At 34.7% G+C, this 23,097-nt stretch overlaps 1 protein-coding gene across 2 annotated transcripts in view; it reads left to right on the top strand.

The window, feature by feature from the left end:
• Positions 1-1,159: 1,159 nt before the first annotated feature.
• Positions 1,160-23,097, top strand: part of LOC105212575 (uncharacterized) — a 36,302-nt gene continuing 14,364 nt past the window's right edge. Inside the window, exons 1-2 of one of the 2 annotated variants that reach the window (XM_011184622.3) lie at positions 1,160-2,443; positions 18,385-18,497. In XM_011184622.3, coding sequence (XP_011182924.2) covers positions 18,455-18,497 — 43 coding nt within the window. In that variant the 5' untranslated portion in view covers positions 1,160-2,443; positions 18,385-18,454. Of the gene's footprint in view, positions 2,444-12,331; positions 12,674-18,384; positions 18,498-23,097 lie in introns of those variants that run through there. The other variant, XM_054235078.1, reaches the window with a different exon arrangement.

The raw sequence follows: 23,097 nt of genomic DNA, 5'->3' as shown, positions 1-23,097 counted from the left end.
GAGAGCGACCTGGTTACACTTGAGATTGCCAACTGGCTCCGAATTGCGAGGGAAAGAGAAGAATGGCGCGCTATTATCGATTCGGCTATAATCGAATCTACGCCAATTACATACAAAGACTTCACTCGACCAAATTTCTCAAAATTAGTTTTCCATCGGACTACTTTTGGTGGAAAAACGTCTTCCTGGACAATTTATATTATCATAACAAAGCTACAAGCAGGGTAAGAAAAAGGATGCAAAATTGATCCGACAGAATGGTCTCCAAAGAGAAGCAGTTGGACATAGACTTCCTAAAACTGTAATTAACCCGATTGGTCATTCCAAGCATTTAATTTGAAATAATAGTTCTACACCTCTAAAAAGCACCCTATATACACATAAATATTAAGAAAATATCATTTATTGCACATAATCACTCAAACTCCGCAACAACAAACCGGCGCTTACAGCTTTAATCCGAGCTCGCCTTTTAAATTCAATTAACTGCGTTAAATGTCTCGTCGTCAAATCGAGCACAAAAACATTCCCAAGCTGTAATTTCATATAAAGATCAAGTCGACTTGACTCTACAACACGCATGTGTAGACAAATTGTAGACATGGAAAGCGCTCTATACGTTTGGTGACAGTGTGCGCCACTCCTCAACGTGCAAACAACTTCAATGAAGCGATAATCAGTTAAATTGTTTATCAGATTAATTTCAACATTTTAATAATGGGGGTGGATATGCCCTGGCATGTATGTCGTAGTATTAGTTGGTGTAGTAGTTGACCCAACTATTGTAAAAAATCGGCTGTCAGCATGTCGGCAGTTATTACACGAGTGCGCAAAGCAGCCATGTGTAAACCGAAATGTTCTCATGAACTTCATTTAAATGCAAATCAGCTACGCTAACAAAACCGAGTGCGGTACGAAGCTCAGACTGATGTGAGTTACACTGGAGAGAGTGATATATCAAAAGCTAGTGCTCTGAGCTGAGTTTGTGGACTAAGATGGTTATGATTTTATGTGAAATGAATAAGGTAAGCTACAGCTTGTGGATACCATTTATGACGCAGTTGTTTACGTTGCCTACTGATTCTGCTGACCACTAGCGGGTGGTGTGCAGTTGAGGCTTGCACTCAGCGGCACTCAGCTTGTAGTCGTTCATTGAAGTTTGCGCTAAGCGCTGGATACGCTCTTACTGACTCTACTGTAAGAGCGTATCGGACTTAATATCGTCACTCAGTTAGGTGTGTGAGTGTGTAACCTAACTGAGATGATGTCTGCGTTTGAGTTGCGCTCGTTCAGCACTTGTTTATCTTGGTCGCTTCGCCCAGCTTCAGCCTCAATAGTAGTAGTAACTATGGCACCAACTCAACTTTCTGTTGAACCGCATTTAAACAGTTAGTTACTGACAATACGCTGACCGCTTTGGATATACTCGCCACAGCATTCGGCTACGGTACGTCGCTCTCACGTCTAGCTGAACTCTGATCATCAAACGTCGTACTCGGCGCGTAGTTTATAACGCTCAGCGGTTAAGTCCAACACAATTTCAAAGACAGTCAGAGCGGAGCTTTTATAAACGAACAACAGTAGTAGACGCTGATCGCGGATCGCGTAAATCGAATTTATATTGGATGGAATTTTTGTGTGTTTTTCACGGATTTCTTTCTTTCTTCTGAGCTCCAGCCATATCCGTCGTCTCGTCGTCGTCAACGCATGCCGTACCACACACCCCCCGCGCTCGTGTTGATTGTGTGACTTTTATTATTGTTGTTGTTAATAATTGTTATTTGTATTGTTGTTGTTGCATTGTATATGTAGTTGCAGCGTAGTCGCGAGTGTGTGATTTTTGTGTTTTGTCATGATTTCATACTTGTACTTGTACTAAGTCAGCAGCTGACGGAAAAAAGTGCTGTTGTTGTTGTGTGTATATGCGCTGGCGTACTAAGTAGATAACTGCAAAGTCGAAACGAGCGAAATTTGCGTATCGGCGCTCAATTGGATTGTGCGTAAAAACGGTTTGGCGAATTTCGCAACTTTTTTGTTGTAATTTTTGTGAACTTTTTTTTCAATTTTATTTATTTGTTAAATATTCGCAACAGACTGGTTCTGTACCGTCCACACCGCGCAAATAACTTACACATGCGCCTTTGTTTTGGATACACACACACACAAACAAATCTGCAAATATTTTCATATTTACTATCGCGCTACAAACAAACAAACATATGTATGTATGTGTTAACGGCCAGACGTTGTTGATAAGCGAAATTGCGCGTAAAATCGTAATAATTGAAAATATTGTGGAAACTGTTTCAATAAAAATGCACAAAAGCTGCGTAATTTTATAGAAATTTCAAGCAAACCAGAAAATGTGTTTATCGACTGCTGGATTTCATTGTGGATACGTGTAATTTCTGTTGCGGATAGGCGTGGAAATTCCATAGAAAAGGTGATTAATAAGCGGTGAACTTGATTTGATGTTTAGTATTTACTAATTAACAAGAATACAAGTATACAGTCGAACTTCCCTAACTCGAGTCACCATTATCCACAAAAATACTTTGAGTTAAGAGAAACTTTCGAGTTACGGAAGGTAATTTGTATGAAATTAGATTTCTATTGCCAATTCAAGTGCTCGAGTTAAAGATAATTCGATTTTTAGTAGTTCGAGTTATGGAAGTTCTACTGTATTTGCATAAAATATCAAAATATTTACAATTACAAAGCAATTTTCGTCTGTTTATAGCCCATTGTGCGCTGATTTTTATGCAGACTTGCGGATATCTTTGGATTTTTTTTAACACAACTTGTTTTTGTTGTTTTGCTGGCAGTTTAATAAATATGTTTTTATGGTTCAATATTATTTTTTTATCAATCACACAATTTACAGTTCAATGTTACAGTCAGACAAATTATTTTTTGTGACGAATTTTCGAAATGCGGGTTTCCGGATTTTAAAAGAATGTATTTAAAGTCAAAATGGTTTCAATTTAATTTTTGACTTAGTTTTTCGATAAACCAAATCAAACATAATAACACTCCTTTGCTAGATAAAATGGGGTTCACTTTCTATATCATGTTATCGAATGTTGTTTTTGTTAAAGTTTAAAAGGAACAGTTTTGGTGAATACTGCTGACTTCACGTTCCTTAGCCATATTTGTAGCGGAATATGAGTACAGATCGTAAGCGTTTTTCAATAACTAGCTCTCCTCTCGATTTACACTTTATGAACATCACAATAAGAGTAAAGCCTTCCTATTTTCTGGAAAGTATTTGAAAGTAGTAAGAACTCTTAAAAAGGGATCTCAGAAAAAAATGAAAGGCCTTCTCCAAAGAAGGAAGTATTGTTTTTGTTGTTGTTGTAGCAATTATTTTCAGTAATACTGTCTCCATCGGCTCCGTTCAGGTTACGTAAACCCCACCACAGTCGGGGCACCGCTTTCCACATTGTCGCTAATAAAAGCAAGTAATACATAAAAAGCTACCAGATCTAATAATATTTTGGATAATCATTCGATGAACCCATCAAAGGCAGTCTTATATGATCGTTGTCCATGCTTTAGTGCAAGATATTAAGTCATATTGACCGATCAAGCAACAATTGTGTCTCCGAAACCGGTAAAAGTCCGACTTAATTTCCGGTCGAGCTTTGGACCACATTGCTTAAGTCTTCATTATTGTTAATTAACAGCAATAAAAGCTCAAAAATTGTTCTAAAATATCTTTAGAAGAGAGACTAGACTAGAAATAAAAAATACCTTTTTGGATTGTCTGTAATGTCGTCTTCTTAACCATAAGATGAGATTTTACATTTTAGTTCGAGAAAAAATTGAAATTGCAGTCGGGAATAAAGCCCTACAGCCGCTAAATAGAGGGACCCTACATTCTTTAAGATGTGAAATATTGTCTTATCGAGCTATAGGAAGTACTGAGAACATCGAATATTTTCGAAGACGGACTTACATATTTGTATTAATATGATTAAAGGACATACTGATAAAGTATAATTAATTAATTTTTGATAGAATCAAAACAAGCGTTGCGCATTCAAGCGGAAAATTTGATATTAAATAGCAAGATCTATAAACATAGGAATACAATGAGTACTTTAGGATATAAACACTTCAAACAACATTTAAATAGCAGATTCTCCACATATTAACGCTTACCAAAAGAAATAATAAATTAAATCAAATTCACGGAATTTCAAGTATTCAATTGAAAAACTATAAATTAAAACAATCACACACATAGAATTTATATATAGTATTTCAGATAAATACTAACCAACAACATGATGCGATAACTGTAGAGCTGAGTGTCACGGTTATTTGTCCACTTTTTTTGCTTTGCCGCCAACATTTTACCCACACAACACAGCAACAAATGGATGGATATGAGATCAACAAAAAAATCGCCGCCATTGTTGGTGATTGTCCGTCCGCTTGTTGGTACTATTGTTGTCTATAATTTAACTACAGATATATCAATAGATGTTATTTACAGCCGCATAATATTATTATTGTAATCGAAATTCTCGTCATTAACATTATTATTGTACGAGCAATGTAGTCAATTGCTGTCGCAAGCAAATAGTATGTTGGTGTGTTCCACGGACTAAGGCTATGATCAGACAGAGTTCGCGAACTAAGTTTTGAGTTGAAATACTTTTTGCCGGAGAAAAGTTATACTGCTTGATATTCGGAAAATTCGATTTGAGTTCTGAAATTGGTCTTTTCTATGGAAGTACCGTTGCAGAACCCTTAATAATGTTGTTATAGTGCTTTGGGAAGTCTATTTCACCAAGTATAAGAGTTTTAGAGTCCCTAAAAGTTTAATTATTATAGTTTTATAAAAAATTATAAGAGCTAAATAGAGAAGGTACAATCTTCTACAAGAGTGTACAGCTCCTGGCGTACGCCGATGATATTCATATCATCGGAAGCAACAACCGCACCGTTAGTTCTGCTTTTTCCCGCCTGGATAAGGAAGCGAAGCGAATGGGTCTGGAGGTGAATGAGGACAAGACGAAATATCTACTGTCATCAAACAAACAGTCAGCGAACTCGCGTCTTGGCTCCCCCGTCACTGTTGACAGCCATAACTTTGAAGTAGTAGATAGTTTCTTATATCTGGGAACCAGCATCAACAACACGAACAATGTCAGCCTCGAAATCCAGCGCAGAAACACTCTTGCCAACAGGTACTACTTTGGACTGAGTAGGCAATTGAACAGTAAAGTCCTCTCTCGACGAACCAAAATCAAACTCTACAAGTCGCTTATCATTCCCGTCCTGCTTTATGGTGCAGAAGATTGGACGATGTCAACATCGGATGAGACGACACTGGGAGTTTTATGGAGGAAAATTTTGCGCAAGATTTATGGTCCTCAGAACATTGGCAACAGCGAATAAAAAGACAGCGGCTACGCTGGCTAGATCATGTTGTCCGAATGGACGAAAACACTCCAGTCCTGAAAGTGTTCGATGCAGTATCCGCCGGAGGAAGCCGAGGAAGGGGAAGGCCTCCACTCCGTTGGAGGGACCAGGTGGAGAGCGACCTGGTTACACTTGGGATCTCCAACTGGCGCCGAACTGCGAAGAAGCGAGAGAAGTGGCGCACTATCGCCGATTCGGCCTTAACCGGCTAAACGGTTGCAACGCCAATCACATACAAAAGTTTCCGGAAAAGACCTTAAGATCAAGAGAAGTTTATCTTATGTATATTTTGACATGGTTCTAACATTAGAGATCTAGTAGAATCTTTCAAGATCTCGTCGCTTTTATTTTATTTGATTTTAATTTGAACTTTGCATATTACTGAGATCATAGACGACAGATTCTTTCCATAAGACCTGCATTTTTTACAACAAGGGTTTTGAGGTCGCAAAGTGAGCATAGAAGAAGTGACGGCAACAGTGTTCGAAAATTGTTGTTTTAGGCTTAGGGATTCAGTAGAGAATCAATATCTCTTAGAGATGAGTTAAGCACAGTTTGGTTGAAGTTTTGAATATGAAGTTCGTTGTCGACTGACTTGTACCCAAAGATTTACATCTTTTGCTTAAAGAACTTCAATTAAGAGGCGCAAGGAAAACACGAAAAAAGTGAAGGATTTTTAGGAAATAGGATTTTTATTTTATAATTAGAGATCTAGTAGAGGATCTTAAGATCGGCAACTTGCGACTTACCAATAGGGTTAGATCGTCCAAAAAACAGCCCTGGCCCGGTAAAATACCGGTTAGATTCGGTACCATAAAACCGACAGTCGCAGAGTTGGATCTAATGTGATTTCAAGATCTCTCAGAGATCGGCCAAACACCATATAGTTGAAGTTTTGAATATATTATATAACTGTTATTCAACGGACTCGTACCAAAAGATTTTTTTTTTTGCAAAAGACACATTTCAGTAGAGGTTGCAAAAGAGAAAAATGTAAAGAAAATACAAACAAGATTTATTTACTGAAACAATTTTATTGCCAGATCGAGCTTTCAATGAAATTTTCCTATACACAAAACTCAAATGTCCTTCTAGGAAACAATCGAAGTTGTAGATTCCTACCGGGATCAATAGGAATTCTATAGAACATTGACAAAAGCTTTTATTGATTCAAAAAGAGGTTTATTTTTGAACAACATTAAATAAATTATTTAAGAATCCAGATTAAATTTGGTCTAAATATGACGAAAACATTTCCACAACTATTTCACAACAACTTAAAGCAGAAAAAATTGGCCTCAAACCGTCAGTATTAGTTATATATGACGTTGCTGTTGTTGCTATAACACTTCTAAGATCGTGCTATGGCAAACACACCAATCACCAACTCGATCTCTGATTATTTTATTATATTTATTTATCTTATTTTTATTATTTTATTTTTGTTTCTTTCGCCGCTTTAATCTACACATAATGTTGGCTTTTATTTGCATACAATACAAGTTTTCCGCCATTTTTGCTGTTATTGTAAATTAATATTGTTATCGTGTTTTCATTCTTGTTGCTTCTTCATTTCAATTTACCATTGTTTTTTGCTTTTGTTTTATTATTTTTTTTTTCTGTTTTATCTAAAAATATCTGATATTTCTGCTATTTAATAAGAACAACAAATATTTTAAGTGAAAAAAAAAACAATAACAAAAAATCTGCAAAGTCATCAGCAACTTGACTAAGACTTGGCGACCTACCTACCCAAAGCGTAGCCCCCTCAAACCCACCAACCCGGAACACCTGCGCCGCTGTTTGACGTGAAGTGATGCTACAGCACAACTCGAACGTGGATTATCTACGTAAAACACTAAATGAATTACATACAAGCATAAATACATATAAATATATGTAAATATTGTTGTTATACACTTGTAGTCTTCCAACATCTTGAACGCTAGGTGGCCACTTTGGCATCACAAGAAAGACTTTATGGTACCATCTTACATACATCTATATATGTATGTATTCGCGAATACAAATTGACAAACAACAACAAGCTGAGAAGCAGGTCGGCAACATTTTTTATATAAACGAGTATATACCTTCGTTTTTACACATGTGTGGATGTAGTTAAACAGGTGGATTGAAAGAGGGACAAACGTGCTCACCGATTAACTGACTGACTGGCAGGCGGCCCATGATGGGTTGACTGGCTGTTTGGTTGCTTGTTGCTTGGGTTGCAAACGTGTCACCAACGCACCAAATCGAATGGCAGTAATATGACAATAACAAAAGTGGTGACAAAATACGAGGGTTGCTTGGAGACGAAATGGGATTAAGGACCAAAAAATCGTAAAATTGACTCGAGTGAGTGAACTAAAACTAAAAACTGTCAAGTGTATGACGAAGTTCTTAAAGGTTCCAAACAGTTGATATGTTTTGCCCAGAAGCTGCCACAACTCAAAAGTAAATATAAAAGGGATAGCCGGAGATGAAATATTTGAGTTCCAGTGTGCTGACCTAGGTGCCAACTTATCTTTGACGCAGTCTTTTCCTAAATATTCCATTTGAAAGGCTTCTAAAAATCATTAACAGTCCTTTCCTCGGACCGGTGCGACCATACATCGAACTTGTAGGTCATTTTGTAATTCAGCTCATTTAAAAAGTATTTTACGTTTTTATTGGCATTGATAGGACCCTTATAAAAACAAAATAACGGAAAAACGGAAAATTTAATGGGGTCTTGCAATAAGGCATTTACAGTTAAATGAGTTTTTAAATAAATTCATCCCTCTTCATTTACATTGGGGAGTACTTTGATATTCGTCTTAATCTGCAGATATTTGGTAAATGAAATTCCCACCGAGGTGATTTGATAAGCATACATTTGGCCAAGGCACCAGTTATGGGATTATAGCCGAATCTATAAGAGCGCGTCATTCATTTCCTCCTCTTAATCTTTGGCGACAATTGTCAATACCAAGAGAAATCAAGTCGGTTTCTACCTGATCTTTCCAACGGAGTGTAGGTCTTGCTCATTCTCTGCTTCTATTTTTGTTCCACATCTTGGGTCACCCAGTGCAAAATATTACTTGTTTGTGCCAAAGTCCAAATTCAATATTATAACGGTTTATTTGTAACGTGATTAGCAATTTCATTTCATATTCGACACGCCCTCGTAAATATAGAAATTTCAGCAAAAACAAATTGTAAAAAAATAAAAATAAAACAGTATAAACAAGTAACCGGTTGGATAGCTTCGTAGAAGCAACATCTCACAACAACAGCAGCAACAACAGCAAACGACCTGATCGACTAGCAGTCAAGCAACATAGAAAAACCCCCATCACGAGCCTTCCTAAAGGCGATCAGCCACAACTGAAGCCACATCTCACAAAATAACTGCAATAATAGCAACAACTATTAACTGTTGCAAAAAAACAAAAACAACAACGAAAACAATACTAAATAATCAAACAAATAAATAGTTAAAACACTGGATCTGTGGCACTGAGCAAAAATCTAAAATCATCCAATCGAGTTGTCGGCCAACACGAGAGCACCGCATGCGCGTGTATAACGCGGCTGAGAGCTGGTGAGCGACAAAAACAAAACAAAAGCAAAATTAGTAAAATAAAAAAAAAACATTAATAACTAAAAACAAAAGCAAATTGTATTGGGATTCCATATAAAAAGTGAAATATCACCAAACAACAAGTTCCAAAATAGTCCGCAAATTCCGCCGGTTAAAACACAGGCACGTACGTGAAGCCTCTCTTTAACGCATAGACACGGATATGGTTAGGCTATAACTTTTGTTCGACGTTTGTTTGTAGTTAAGATTTTGAAAGAAACACGTTCGATTTTTACATATTTATGGTGTTTGCAAACACATACATACAACATCTATATATAACTCTTTTTTAAAGTGTTGGTGTAAATTAACTACGTGGGCTTGGAATTTCAGCAGTTCGGTCAAGTTCTAAACTCAAATAACAGTAAGTTCTCAGCTAACTCAAATGACAGCTTATTGCTAGTTGGTTTGTTGAGCAGATGGCCCAATAGCATGAATTGCCAGAAATATACGTAGCCTATGATGAAATATTCTTGAAAGGCTTGTAATTTTTTTCTATTCATTAAAAACTGTTGCAAACCTATTCTATTTTTTGGAATAGCTATTATTTTAGTCCCGGCACTGCCTTTTCACAATTTCCTTCATTTACTCGTTCCTTAGTCTTAAACACGGCCTGCATTTGGTTTTTCTAATTGCAGTATCTACGAATAGTTCATCTGATTTTTCAATTAAAGTAAATACTTGGCTCCTCAAACCACTTGGTGATATTACCAGATCTCAAAGATTCGTCTCACTAACATTTTCTGATATACTAGATTACCGCCATCAGTCGTTGTCTATAAAAGAATTATGCCATTCAAACCCTCAAAGGAGAAACTTGCTTCCGTCGTTTTCCAATAGATGTCTTTAGGGTCAAGCACTGGTCGATTAAATCGTTTGATATCGATCTTGGACATTTGTGTCAACATTAATTTTGTAGAGATCTGTTTGTATTCCAAACTTATTCTCAACTGAAAATATAACTTTTTGAGTCGAATTATCGACATTTGCGGGAAATTTTGCTTTTGAAAAAAAGCCTTAAATTTACAAAAAACGGCGGAAGCAAAGTTGTAGACCTAATATGTTAAAAGAAAAGTAATTGAAAGATGAAGATTTCTAACATTGCTTGAATGGCATGATTGAAGAATGCTTTATTTTATCTGAGTATAAAACCAACTTAGTTTTAGTCCCGTAAATATAATAATAATGTGACGAGAGATAATAGAATTTTATAACGAAGAATCCAATAATTATTTCGAGTGCCATGAGTAACTCTTACAATGCAATGGTGAGGCATTGTAAATAGTGATAACAACTCTGGACCATGCAACTGTCTTGAGAAGGGAAATTTACCATCTTCCATGACTCAACAATAGAAAATTTCCACTGAAAACAAAAGGCTTTACTAATTAGGCATGGTGTGTTCAAAAAATGACGGGAATTGAAAAAATTCAAATTTCATGGATTTGGAGAGTCCTAATTAAATATGATAAAATTTCCAGCTGTATTCATTGCTTACTAAGTCTGCAGCAGCCGCTAAAATTAGAAGTATTTTATGAGCTTGGCGTTTTTCATTTGTTAAAATCTCGCACTTCGTTGCTTGTTCGTGAATTCTAGCACAAAAACAATACTGTAAAGAAGCTCCAGCTTCCATATTAGGTAGACATCAAATTAAGAGAACCTTAATGCGACAACTTTTTACAAGCCTTCGAGAAATTGCTGAAAGAGTCAAGTCCAACCCTGAAATCGAGTTTGAGGAGTGTTGCGACGATTGGCAGAAGGGCTGGGATAAGTGCAAAATACCGAATGGAGACTATTTTAAAGGCGACATTTATGTAGATGAATTAATAAATAGTTTTTTTTCAGAAAAACGAAAATTTCCGTTATTTTTTGAACACATCTGATTTTTTGGAATGAACAACTTGTGTAAATAATTGTTTATTTTGGTGGAATCTAAGCTCGTCTTTATGAGAATGATATTAACTACAGTGTGGCTATCTACTGAATACTGGATCTATTGATGCATAGCTTTCTTGTAAAATCATGATAGGTTGCTTAAAGAATGAGATACAAAGGCAGATTTTGTCTAAATTATGAACCTAGATCCTATTAACGGTAAATAGAAAGTCCTTCTGTTCATAGGATTTAATTTTCTTCTTGCGAAATTTTCCAAAAATCGCAGATATTATCATCAAATTGATTACATTTATGGAAATCTCAAGATTTGGAAAAAAGAATGGTCATCCCATAGTAACTCAGTATCAGCCAACACATCCACCAAGTTGGATATTGAATTGCTTCTCCTTGAACTCTATTCGGTGGATCTGTCAATCTTGTCGTGCCGGTAGGTAAAGATTAAGCCTCTCATGAAAATCCGTCTGTCATGTATGTAGGACGATTCTAAAGTTAGTGAACCCACGACTTGTCGGTTGACATCAAAAGCCACAACCAAAATTGAAGCACAGACGCGAACATACACCCTCAGAAACAAAATTAATATTATTATTAGGCGCATAAATGAAAAGCGCATGACAGTGTTTATAATTAGCTGATTTTTTAACATCATTATGTTAAATAGAAGCCAATACAAATTAAACAAACAAAACAAAAGTCAAAGCGACAACAGTCACTGGAAGAGTTTAAATGGACATGGAAGCAATTTTCTGTTTTTACACACACACACACATGCGCGTACAACTTTCAATATTTATTACAGTTGTAATTTTATACGCCCATTTCGATGTCTGTTTTATAGCTTAAGAATTTTCGAAAGCAAAGCCTTTCGACTTTTTTTGTTTTGTTTACTGTTTTGGTGCGATCCCCAACAGCCACCATTAATCACTCTCACCAATATTATACGATATGCGTTACAAACGGCTTTTAAGCGCGATCAACGCGCTCTCAGAGTAGTGTATCAAATAGTTTTATTAGAGTGGTGATCAGTGTGATCACCAACTAGGCACAGGAGAGCCAAACCTGGAGTGTGAATAACTATGATTTTTTTTTGCCGAAGAAGAAGCAGAAAAATGCTGAAAAGACAGTTGGCAAATACTCGTAGATCAACAATTGTCGTTGTTGGTGTATTGTGGCGAGAGATAACTGATCGCGACACACAAAGCGCGGCTTGAAGACAAACGCGCTTGCTAGTAGTGGTTCAGTATAGAGCTAGAGACTTACAAGCTCGAACGCGTTACTTTGCTACGAGATTATTGCTGACGATTTGCGCCTAATGATAATGTAAATATACTACATGTGAGTACGAAAGAGTACGTATCTAGTACGAGTATTTGCAACGCGTAACGCTGTCACTAGTTATTTGACATTTTTTGACAAGCGACAAACGAGTCAGCGGCGCGGTAAATGCATTGTGTTGACTTGATGACGGCAAGCAACCAATAAATGTGCTGACAAAAGGATAAATAAATTAATAGATAAACAAGTTTGTGTATAAATAGCGCACATTTAAGAGATACAAACGCGAGAATTTACGAGTGAATTTGCGTTGCTGAAATGTAGAAAATTCCACAACAAGTTTTGAGTTATTTTTGAACGCATTTCGAAAGTGCAAAAGTGTTGATATTCAGTAGAATTTAATTATTATTTGTTGCGAAGAAATGTGAAACCAAATCCAATAAGGTAAATAAAACAGAGAAATGTGGTAACGACAAATTTTTTTTTTTTTTAAATTTAACATATTTACAGCAACAATTATGTGTTATCTGACTAGTCTACATTTCAAACAGCAAATATATATAACTACAACTACAACAACTAACCAACAGGTTTTGAAAGCAGTTGAAAATATTAATTTCAGTGCGATGCTTGCAAAAAAACACTAGTGTGATTAGATTTGAAACTGTTATAAATAACTGTTGACACAGAAAATATGCAACTGATTTAGGCAAACAGTGTTTGTAAGTGTTTCAAAAATATTGAAAGCAAAAAAATTGGAAAAAGCTAAATATTTAAATATATAAATAAAGTTCAAAATTTTTCCGAAAAAAGTTCGAAAATTTTCGAAAACTTCATGCGCATTAAAACCAATACAAAAACGGTTAATATAAATAAAGTTCGAAGTTTTTCCAAAAAAAGTTCGAAAATTTTCGAAACTTAAAAAAAAAAAGTTCGAAAAACTTTATACGCAAAAAAAAATACGAAAAAAGGTAAATATTGAAATAATTGAAGCTCATAAATTTTCGAAATTTTTCGAAAAAAAGTTCGAAACATTTCGAAAACTTCATCCGCAAAAAAACTCAAAAAAGCTTATTTTGAAAAAAAAAAATCGAAAAAATATCAACCAAACAAGTTCGACAAATATCAACAATTTTCCAAAATATGTTCGAAAAATTTCGTAAATTTCCCCAACTTCATGCGCAGCCGCATTGTAGTATTCACCAACACCAACATTGATTTTTGTCACAGATTGAATTAAATCGTGTTGTAATCGAGTACTATTAACTTACTTGCACGAATTAATTTAAATTACAACAAAATGCGCGCTCACAACACACACACGTGTAAATATTTATACATCCATACATTAATCTCAATCTCCAAGTGGTCATGCCCCCATATTTATACGCCGTATAAACTTACTTAAATCCACACACACACATATAGAAATGTATATTTATTATCTAAGCGCTAATTCAATTATAGGCCGAACCGCATATTCTTAGCGAGACAATGTTCAGTGTTCAGACTCAGTCGTATGAGTATACTAGGAAGCTGCTTAAAATTGGTCTCATATTGCAGATACAACGTATGAAGACAACAATGACAACGTCGACCAACAATTGTTGTTGACTTAGCGCAGATTGACGACGAAGATTGCCCATAATGCTTTGTTGTCGTTGTAGTGAAAATCAGCGCTAAATCACAGTGCGACATAAACGGGGTACAGTGGGCATGTCTAATGAAAATTTTGTCTAAACAAGTGGAAAAGTTTGGAATTTAGTTTGGAGACCAGATCAGTGCCTAGTTACTAGAGCAGAGCCATTAAATAAAATAAAATGGCAGATAAAGGGCTGTCTTTAACCGTTATGTGGCATAGTCAAGCTTTGATTTAGGATTTTATTTGGTTCTAAATACTTTACTAAACTCGGTATTTCAAGTTGTATAAAAAATGCTGCTTTTGGAACTCAGGAACTCAACTTTTTCACATACTCTTGGAGGTCTTGGATTTAACGAAGAGTTCATTATACCTCGTGCGATATCAAGAATACTTTGTTGTCAGCTTCTACATACATATGTATAACTGTTTTTTCTCACTCCCGTTTCCAACTCTACATCACTTTACATATACAAAAATATATAATTATGCTTTTTATATAAATAAATTATTACAAGTTTTTGTGATCGCATTCACTTTCGAGTCTATCTTTTGCTTAGCATTCGTGTACGCGCTGCTCAGCCAACGCTCATCACACTCTGTGTCACTTGTCATCAATCAAAACGTCTTCTGGACATATTTTCCTACACTCACTTAGATATGATTTACTTGTTTTGTGGGTAACTTCGTATGTAGAATATGAAGGTGGTTCCCAAGTTGCCCGAACCCGAATTTGTTTGTTTATTCAGAAGAGTATCGGTGGAACTTAATGTTCCTTGATCAAAACTGCTCTGAACTGAAACTGATAGATAATAATTTTGGAGAGCCTGACTTTTATTGTTGAAAACACCTTTGACCCATGAAAATATTTAAAGATTAACTCGAGAAGATGATGGCGTTATAGAAAAATAATGATTTTCTGGCTTCATTTCTATTAAACCGAGTTTTTCAATTACAAAAAACGAAGTTGATTTTCCCCAGATATCAATCGGACTTAGACGTTTCAGAGGAAGTAATTTCTATGTTCATAAAATCACTAATAATTTAACTCTATTTATAACTGATTGCGAATCCTTTTGGTACAACCCTCATTTTGAATATCTTTGAGTTGAATTTATGTAAAACTTTGCATTACTTCTCATTAAATCATTTGTCCTTAGAGACATACAGCAACTATAGTATGTTTCTTAGCCATACTATGAAGACGGGGGTGTGACAATCACATAGATGACATTAACGCGCGAACAACGTCATCGGCGAAAACACTTTCACTTACAAAAAGAATTATGATTTATTAATTCTTGGTAGTATTACATACTTTCTACTTAAAATTGGTTATGTTCGGATTGGGGGGGATTTCAGTTCTTTTTTATTTTCACATTTCAATCACTGCGGTTTGTCTGCTCCCAAATTTTGTTCTAATGTTGTCTAGAAAGAATTACAAGTATATTCTAGGCAAACACCAAATTTTAACCTATTTAATGGTTATATATTTTAAAAGGTGTTTTGTATTATAAATTATACTGTTTTATAATTGTCTATCTGATGTCTGAAATGGAACTTAGATTTTGCAGGTTTCTTTATGGTATTAAATGGTTCATACCATTCGAGAAAAATTTACTGACCAATGTGTATCTTACTAGAAAAATAGAATATAATGATCGACTCTGTGTTGGGGTTTATTTTCGATTTATTTGTAGAGGATATTATTTTAAGTGGCTATACCAGTGTAACCCATGAAAATTTAAGCGATTTTCATGATTTCTTTTAAAAGAAAGTACACGATCGATTGTTTCGAAGTTTTTTGCACATAATAAGGTATATTTTCAGCTACCATTCAAAAAAATTGTCTTTGCAAAAATAATGAAAAATAACGGAGCTATATGCTGTCTACGGAGGTGCAAAAAAAAATTCCCAAACTACTGACATGATTCCGCCCGAATGAACAGCTGAAACAAAAAAATTCAAAAAGAGTATTAAATTTAAATATATTTCCTATACAATGACCCACGATTTGTGAAAAATATCGAAAATTTACAAAATGGCGAAGTTCTGAAAAAAAAAATTTGCTTATTTAGGTAAAAAAATTGTATCTTTTATACTCTCGCAACAAAAGTTGCTAAGAGAGTGTTATAGTTTTGTCCACATAACGGTTGTTTGTAAGTCCTAAAACTAAACGAGTTAGATATAAGGTTATATATACCAAAGTGATCAGGGTGACGAGTAAAGTTCAAATCCGGTTGTCTGTCTGTCCGTCCGTCTGTCCGTCAAGCGCAAGCTGTAACTTGAGTAAAAATTGAGATATCTTAATGAAACTTGGAACACGTGTTCCTTGGCACCATAAGAAGGTTAAGTTCGAAGATGGGCAGAATCGGACCACTGCCACGCCACTATGGAAATAAAATTTGGTATAAAGGATCGCACTATGAAGGGGCATATTTGGATGTAATTTTTTTGGTGAAGTGGGCGTGACACCGCCCCCAAATAGATTTTTTGTACATATCTCGCGAACCAATAGAACTATATAAACCAAACTTTCTGCAGTCGTTTTTTAGCCACTTCTTAATACAGTCCAAAAATGAAAGAAATCGGATAATAACCACGCCCACCTCCCATACAAAGGTTGGGTTGAAAATTACTAAAAGGGTTGAAAATTACTCACTAACGAAAAACGTCAGAAACACTAAATTTCACATAAGAAATGACAGATGCATGCTGCACTCAGATTTTTTTTACTAAATGAAAAATGGGCGTGGCGTCGCCCACTTATGGGTCAAAATCAATATCTCAGGAACTACTCGACCAATTTCAATGAAACTTGGTTTGTAATAGTTTCCTTACATCCCAATGATATGTTGTGAAAATAGGCCAAATCGCTTCACAACTACGCCTACTTCCTATATACCAGAACTTCGAAGACGATCTGAATCGTTTACTTTACAATATATAAAGTAAGCACTAGTGAAGATATCGGTGCAGAACTTTGCACAAATACTATGTTTATAGTGTGGCAACCCCATTCTAAAAATCGTCGAAATCGGACCATAGGTTTTCAAGGCCCCATATATCGAACATGAGGACCTCGGTGCTTCTATCCTAACATTAGGGTTTTCAACTTTCAATGGACTTTGAACCATATATCGGACGAATATGTGGGTCAAATTGTGTATTATATAATATTAATAAAATTAAATAAATAAATTGCGAGAGTATAAAATGTTCGGTTACACCCGAACTTAGCCCTTCCTTACTTGTTTAAATGTCAAATTGACAATTGACAATTTTCAACCAATCAAAAAGATCGTAGGTCATTGTATAGTAAATATATTCAGGAATACTCAGTTTAAATTTGAAGTCGATCGATCAATGTATCGTTGAGTTAAGATGTCAGCAATTTTGAAATTTTGAAAACGCGCTTAAAACCATTCAAAAACTATTCAAGATACGATCTTACCGCTTTCACAGGATATTTTTGAAAGTGTAAATTATCGAATAAGGTACAGCCCCTTAAATGATGATGACATTATATTACCAGAGCTCCTGAATATTTGGAAAATGTTGTTATCTTGAAAGTATCTGTACTCGGTTTATATCATATAAGGACTAATCTATAATGGAACTGTAAGCTAAGTGCAGTTAAGGCTTAACCGGTTTTACTGGACTTTGACGGTTAGTAAAAAACATAGCTCTTGACATAGGCAGACCTTCTCAAACAAACAAACTATTTTCACTTGTTTGCTTAATATTTATTGCGAAGCAATAACGAATCGGAAAAGCAAATACAATTAAAGTATCATTTGAAAAGTAAATGGGTGTTTATTTCCATGTCCATATGTATGTACGGAATTTTCACATAATTTCCTGATAAGCAATCATTAATTGTTTGCGAGTATGTTTATTTCAATTTTTCGCTAATTTTTCATATGGCAACAGTTCTGCGAAAAATTCATTGTTTGTGATTAACTAGGGAATGTTTCGTTCACGTGCAATATTCCACAGTATAATTGTGAGACTTTTGAATTTTGTAATAAAAAATATTGTATTGAAAATCACACACACGATAAAATCTAGAGGAAGGACGGAATTTATTATATGCTGCTTATGAAGGTTCAGAGAGATACGGAGGGAATATTATTGGTATAACTGAGGTATATATTGCTTAACGAGTAGTTGCTAAGTGTGAGATCATGATCTATTGAACCTCTGAAAATATTTGAGACACTTTATTTATTGCATGATATCTTCCTTACTGGCTTTAGCCTCATGATACTCTCCAGACGATCTATCGGTAGTTAAGGAATGAAGCTTTTCATCGAGCGAATTTTACTAGATGTTCTACATTTTCTGATATCTCGAACTCCATATCTATCAATTCTAAATTATGACATATACCACGAGTATAAAAACCTCATTAGCGGATAGTTTCTAATATAATACATAATATCATATAATGACAACTCCATTGCCAGAAAAACCTATTCAAAATTAATTTTATATTTTATAATTTGACTTTCAGTATTTTTAGTACAACGCAGAAGACAGAAGGATGCTTCAAAGGCAACACAAAACACCCCTACAACGATTCTATGGACATGGACTTTCTTTCTGATCCAATTTTTTCGGATCTTGGTGAGTACACAATAATTTCATGCCTTCATACTCAAATTGTTAGTTATATATGTATGTAAGTTTGTATGCAAATATTATTATTTTCTAATAATAAACACAATATTTATCAATACTCTAATTATTGTATTGAATACAGCAAGTAGTCCATCATTTGAGTACACTGGGCGTCAAAAAATTTTATTTTGGAGAAATATCCATCATCTCTCTAACATGGCATGAAGTAAGGAAAATCGGACTACAACACCATCCTATAATACGCCATTTTCATTCTAAAAAACTAAATTATTGAGAAAACTGTCGAAGTTAAGATTATTTATACTCTGTCAATAACGATAAAAACTACTCGATATCTTCTCATAAACCCATCCTTACCAGCCATCATATACATATACAATGGTTTCTCGGAGGAAAATCTTATTTTTTTAAATTATTTTTTCTTTGCATTATGTGAAAACTCGTTTAGAAATAGCCAGATGAAATGTTATATAATTTTTCCAATAATATCTAGTCGTTGTTGTAATGTTAAAAATATTCTCAAAATAACTTTGATGAATTGGCAGTACTTGGTTGAATAAATTTTTGTGACCTTTCAGCTAATAAGACGTCGAGGAATCGTGCTATTCGCTAATCGAAGGCATCGGCAAAAGAACTAGAATTCGATGCGAAGCTGGTTAAATAAATTAAAAAATTCTAATTGTATTTACAAATTAACCTTATTATATGTTGTTCTCTATCTCACCATTCCTGAGACCATACTTAACTTTTTTTTGGGGTTATGAATTATTTTGGAAAAATTATGGTCTTAGAAAATCGAAAAATTATTTCTAATTTGATTATATTAAGTCTACAAAATTGCTTCCGCCGTTTTCCAATAGATGTCTCTAGGGTAAAGAACTGGTCGATGAAATCAATTTTTTTAAATCGATCTTGGACATTTGTGTCAACATTAACCCAACAAAATATTTGTAGAGATCTGTTTGCATCTTAAACTTATTCTCAACTGAAAATGTCACTTTTTGAGCCGGATTCTCGACATTTGCGGGAAATTTTACTTTTCTTTTTTAATTTAATTTAATAATTTTTTAAGAAAAGTGCGGCTGAGGCTCATCGACATTTGTAACCGTTAATATTCTTATAAATAATACCAACAAGCTTCCAATAAGCATAATCACTAAAATTACTCTACAACATTTTTCGGTCGCACACTGTACTAGTCTGCTCAAAATATGGATTTTCGGTAAATTTGCCGTACTTATCACTTTTCGACCAAATAGTGTAAATTTTAACCCAAGAATAGTAATATATACCCACTACTATATAAAAAAAATGGTTTTAGAACAAAAAAATAAATTTTAGACATATATATGTTTGTATAACTGTGTGTATGTATGTAATGTATTTCTACAGTTATTTCTATCTATCACAATCTTATGCATACCATAAAAGCATTTCTTCTTTATTTTATTGTTTGTAAGTTAGCCGAAAAGCTGTTTGATCAATACTTGAGCGCTGCAAGTGTTTAAGAAAATGGCATGGCTTAGTGATTATACTTTCAACCGTTACAAATTCAGTAGTTGACATAACGTGTTAATGGCAGTGCCATTGGACATGCGATAGGGTTACAAGAATAAGATAGTCGTGACGCACAACTTGAAATTAAAGCAAAAAAAATCGTTTTAAAAACGCCCGCAAAACAATTTATGCAAAAAAAATATTTATGTAAAATAATAATAACGGTATTTTGAATTGTAATAACTAGAAGATAATGAAAAATTAATAATAATCAAAAAAAAAATATTTGTATATATACATAGTTCCCTGTATTAGATTAGAACCCACATGAACGCAGTTAAAATAACAGTAACTTTTGTAAAACTGTTTTTGTGCGAAATTATACAATTGCACAAATAATAACAACCAATGTGTTGATTGTAAATTAAATAACGCGCTGGTAAATAGAAAAATATGTAACAGTAAACCAAAATCAATACGCCGAATGCAGTAAAATAAAGCAAAAAAGAATATAAAAAAAATAAAAGATTAAAAAAAATATTGAAAAAGTAAAAAATTAAAAAAAATATTAAAAAGAAAAAAAATTAAAGCAACAAAAATTAATTAATCAAAATGTAAAAAATATTACAAATGTGCTAAAACAATAAAAAAATAACTCAAAAGCAATAACATGCATGGCATAGCTGAGCGATTGATCAGCTGCACTAACCAATAACTAGACACATACATATATAATACACACACACACAAATAATTACATATAAAAAACTCACATTCTCAATCGCAAATCATACTACGTGGCCTTCCATTCAACTTGCCACCGCTCAATCCTAAGCGCGACAACGACTTGTAATCGGAACTTGTTGTTACACCCAAGCAACGTTCCGAAGAATTCCCTTTCGCCCATACAAGTGTATTATGCTTTTCTAATGATTCCATTCCAATTGCAATGCCTGGCGCGACCAGTGAACGAGAACCAACGTATCGAATTGCCGCGCCAAGCAGCGGCTTGCAGCGAATCACATTGCAGTTTGACAAATTAGAATTCGAATTTTCAGTTTCATTTTTGATTCTGTGTATTAATGCAATTACATATATACACATTAAAAAGCATATTATGTACATCATTTAGATTGTTCTGATTGTGCTACTCGAATACTACATACTTTTACAGGGTGTGTGAACGTGAAGAGAGTGTTTGTTATGGCGTAGAATTTCACTTCCGAAAAGATTCGGTTCGGTCTCAAATTTAAATACGCACGACATTCATAAATATATACAATGATGATTACATAAATGCTCCTCGATCAAATAGTTTACTGAGAATATATGTACTTCTTACCATTGCATTAGCTTTAAATATCGTCCGGTGATGATATTTACCTCAGAAATAAGCACGTTGGCCTCTCGAAATAGCACTGAACTGGTCAACAGCTGATGTTAGCCGACAAATGCAGAGAACTTACAAATGGAGCAGACTTTGTAGGACTAATAAAATATCCGATGAGTTTTTTCTTGGCAGAGGAACGATCGGAGTTTCGGCCGTAGTCTGGGCAGTAAAACTGATGACCTCGTCATTATTAGCCAATAGGACGGTCGATTTTTACAAGCTTCTCTTGATGCGAATTTCCCATTTCATCATTGCCACCAACTCAACCAAGTTTATGGAGCATCTGGCGAGTAACTATCGATGTGATAGTTCTGGCTAAAGCTAGTCGCTTCCGAGCGAGAATTTCCTTCAGATTTGACTTAAGACTTTGGCCGCAGGAGAGTAGCTTATCATTCATGGTCAATTCAACAGGAAACGTTCTTCCTGATTGTCAGTCCGCCGTTGCGCCAATACGAAGAAGACAAAGTTTTAGCTTGAAGTTGTCCTAAGTGTGTCCAAAGCGATTTACCACCGATTCACAAATGGAAATACAGTCCATGGGTCCTATTTAAATGGTTTAAAAGCTTTTTTGAGCAATGATTAGATGGCATGAGGTCAAGGGAACTCCATGCACTCAGTTAGTTCAAGCTCTCTCAAGTCATAGGAGTTCTAACTGGCCATTGTGCCATCGAAACTCACGCGGTCAAACTAAACATTTTACCGGATGCTAGCTAGCTGCAGAAGTTGCTTGATAGATGATGAGATAGAATCTTCACCAACATTTCTGTTTGGAATGCACAGCCTTTGCGAGATCTAGACCTTATAGTATGCTTAATAAACCCTCGTTGGAATTTCTTATAAAAGTCTTCAGAAAAATTGTAAACACTCTTTCATCACTTATTTCGTCATTTGTTCAACACATCTGCTTATCTTTCGCTTTCAACGAGAGTAGTTCCAAGAATATTCATATTTAATCTGATAATTATTTTTCAAAAGAATGCATTATATATAAAATTTGAGGTTAAATCAGTTTAAAACACCAAATTTGATTACAAAAAAAAAACCGCCACACACCCTGTATAACAAAAAAAACTAGTCTCACATTGGCAGTGACCATGACCATGATATGGTATGTATGTTGTGTGTGGCAAGTCACTGAAGAGTGACGTATGACGAATGGCTTGAGCGCATTAACCGAAAGAAGTGCAACATTTTTCTATGATTAGTTTTTTTTCATTGCCTGCCACTATTCATTGATAGCTATTATAATGCAACAATAATTATGTGTGCTGTAATGCAGGTTGCATGCAACAAAAATAACTACCAACATACATACATACATATGTATGTACATATATACATACATAGTTGTAAATATGTATAGTATATAGAGGCGTGTGTTTGTTGCATTTAGCAATCAGTTTCGCATGAGCATTTCATCAGCATTCAGCGTTCAATCATTTACTTCTTTAGTACGAAAACTAAAAAAAAGTGAAATAAAAGAGAACAACAACAACAACAAATGCAATATGAAAGCGAAAAAGTATTACAAAAAAATAGCAGTAAAAAGAATTGCAAGCCAACTAATATAACTGTTGTTTTTTTTATTTTTATACCCTCACAACAAAGTTGCTACGAGAGTATTATAGTTTTGTTCACATAACGGTTGTTTGTAACACCCAAAACTAAACGAGTTAGATATAGGGTTATATATATAAA

Source organism: Zeugodacus cucurbitae, chromosome 6 (genome assembly GCF_028554725.1).
Source record: "Zeugodacus cucurbitae isolate PBARC_wt_2022May chromosome 6, idZeuCucr1.2, whole genome shotgun sequence".
NCBI lineage: Eukaryota > Metazoa > Arthropoda > Insecta > Diptera > Tephritidae > Zeugodacus > Zeugodacus cucurbitae.
The sequence above is the reverse complement of the archived record's forward strand: the minus strand, read 5'-3'. Positions and strand labels throughout refer to the sequence as shown.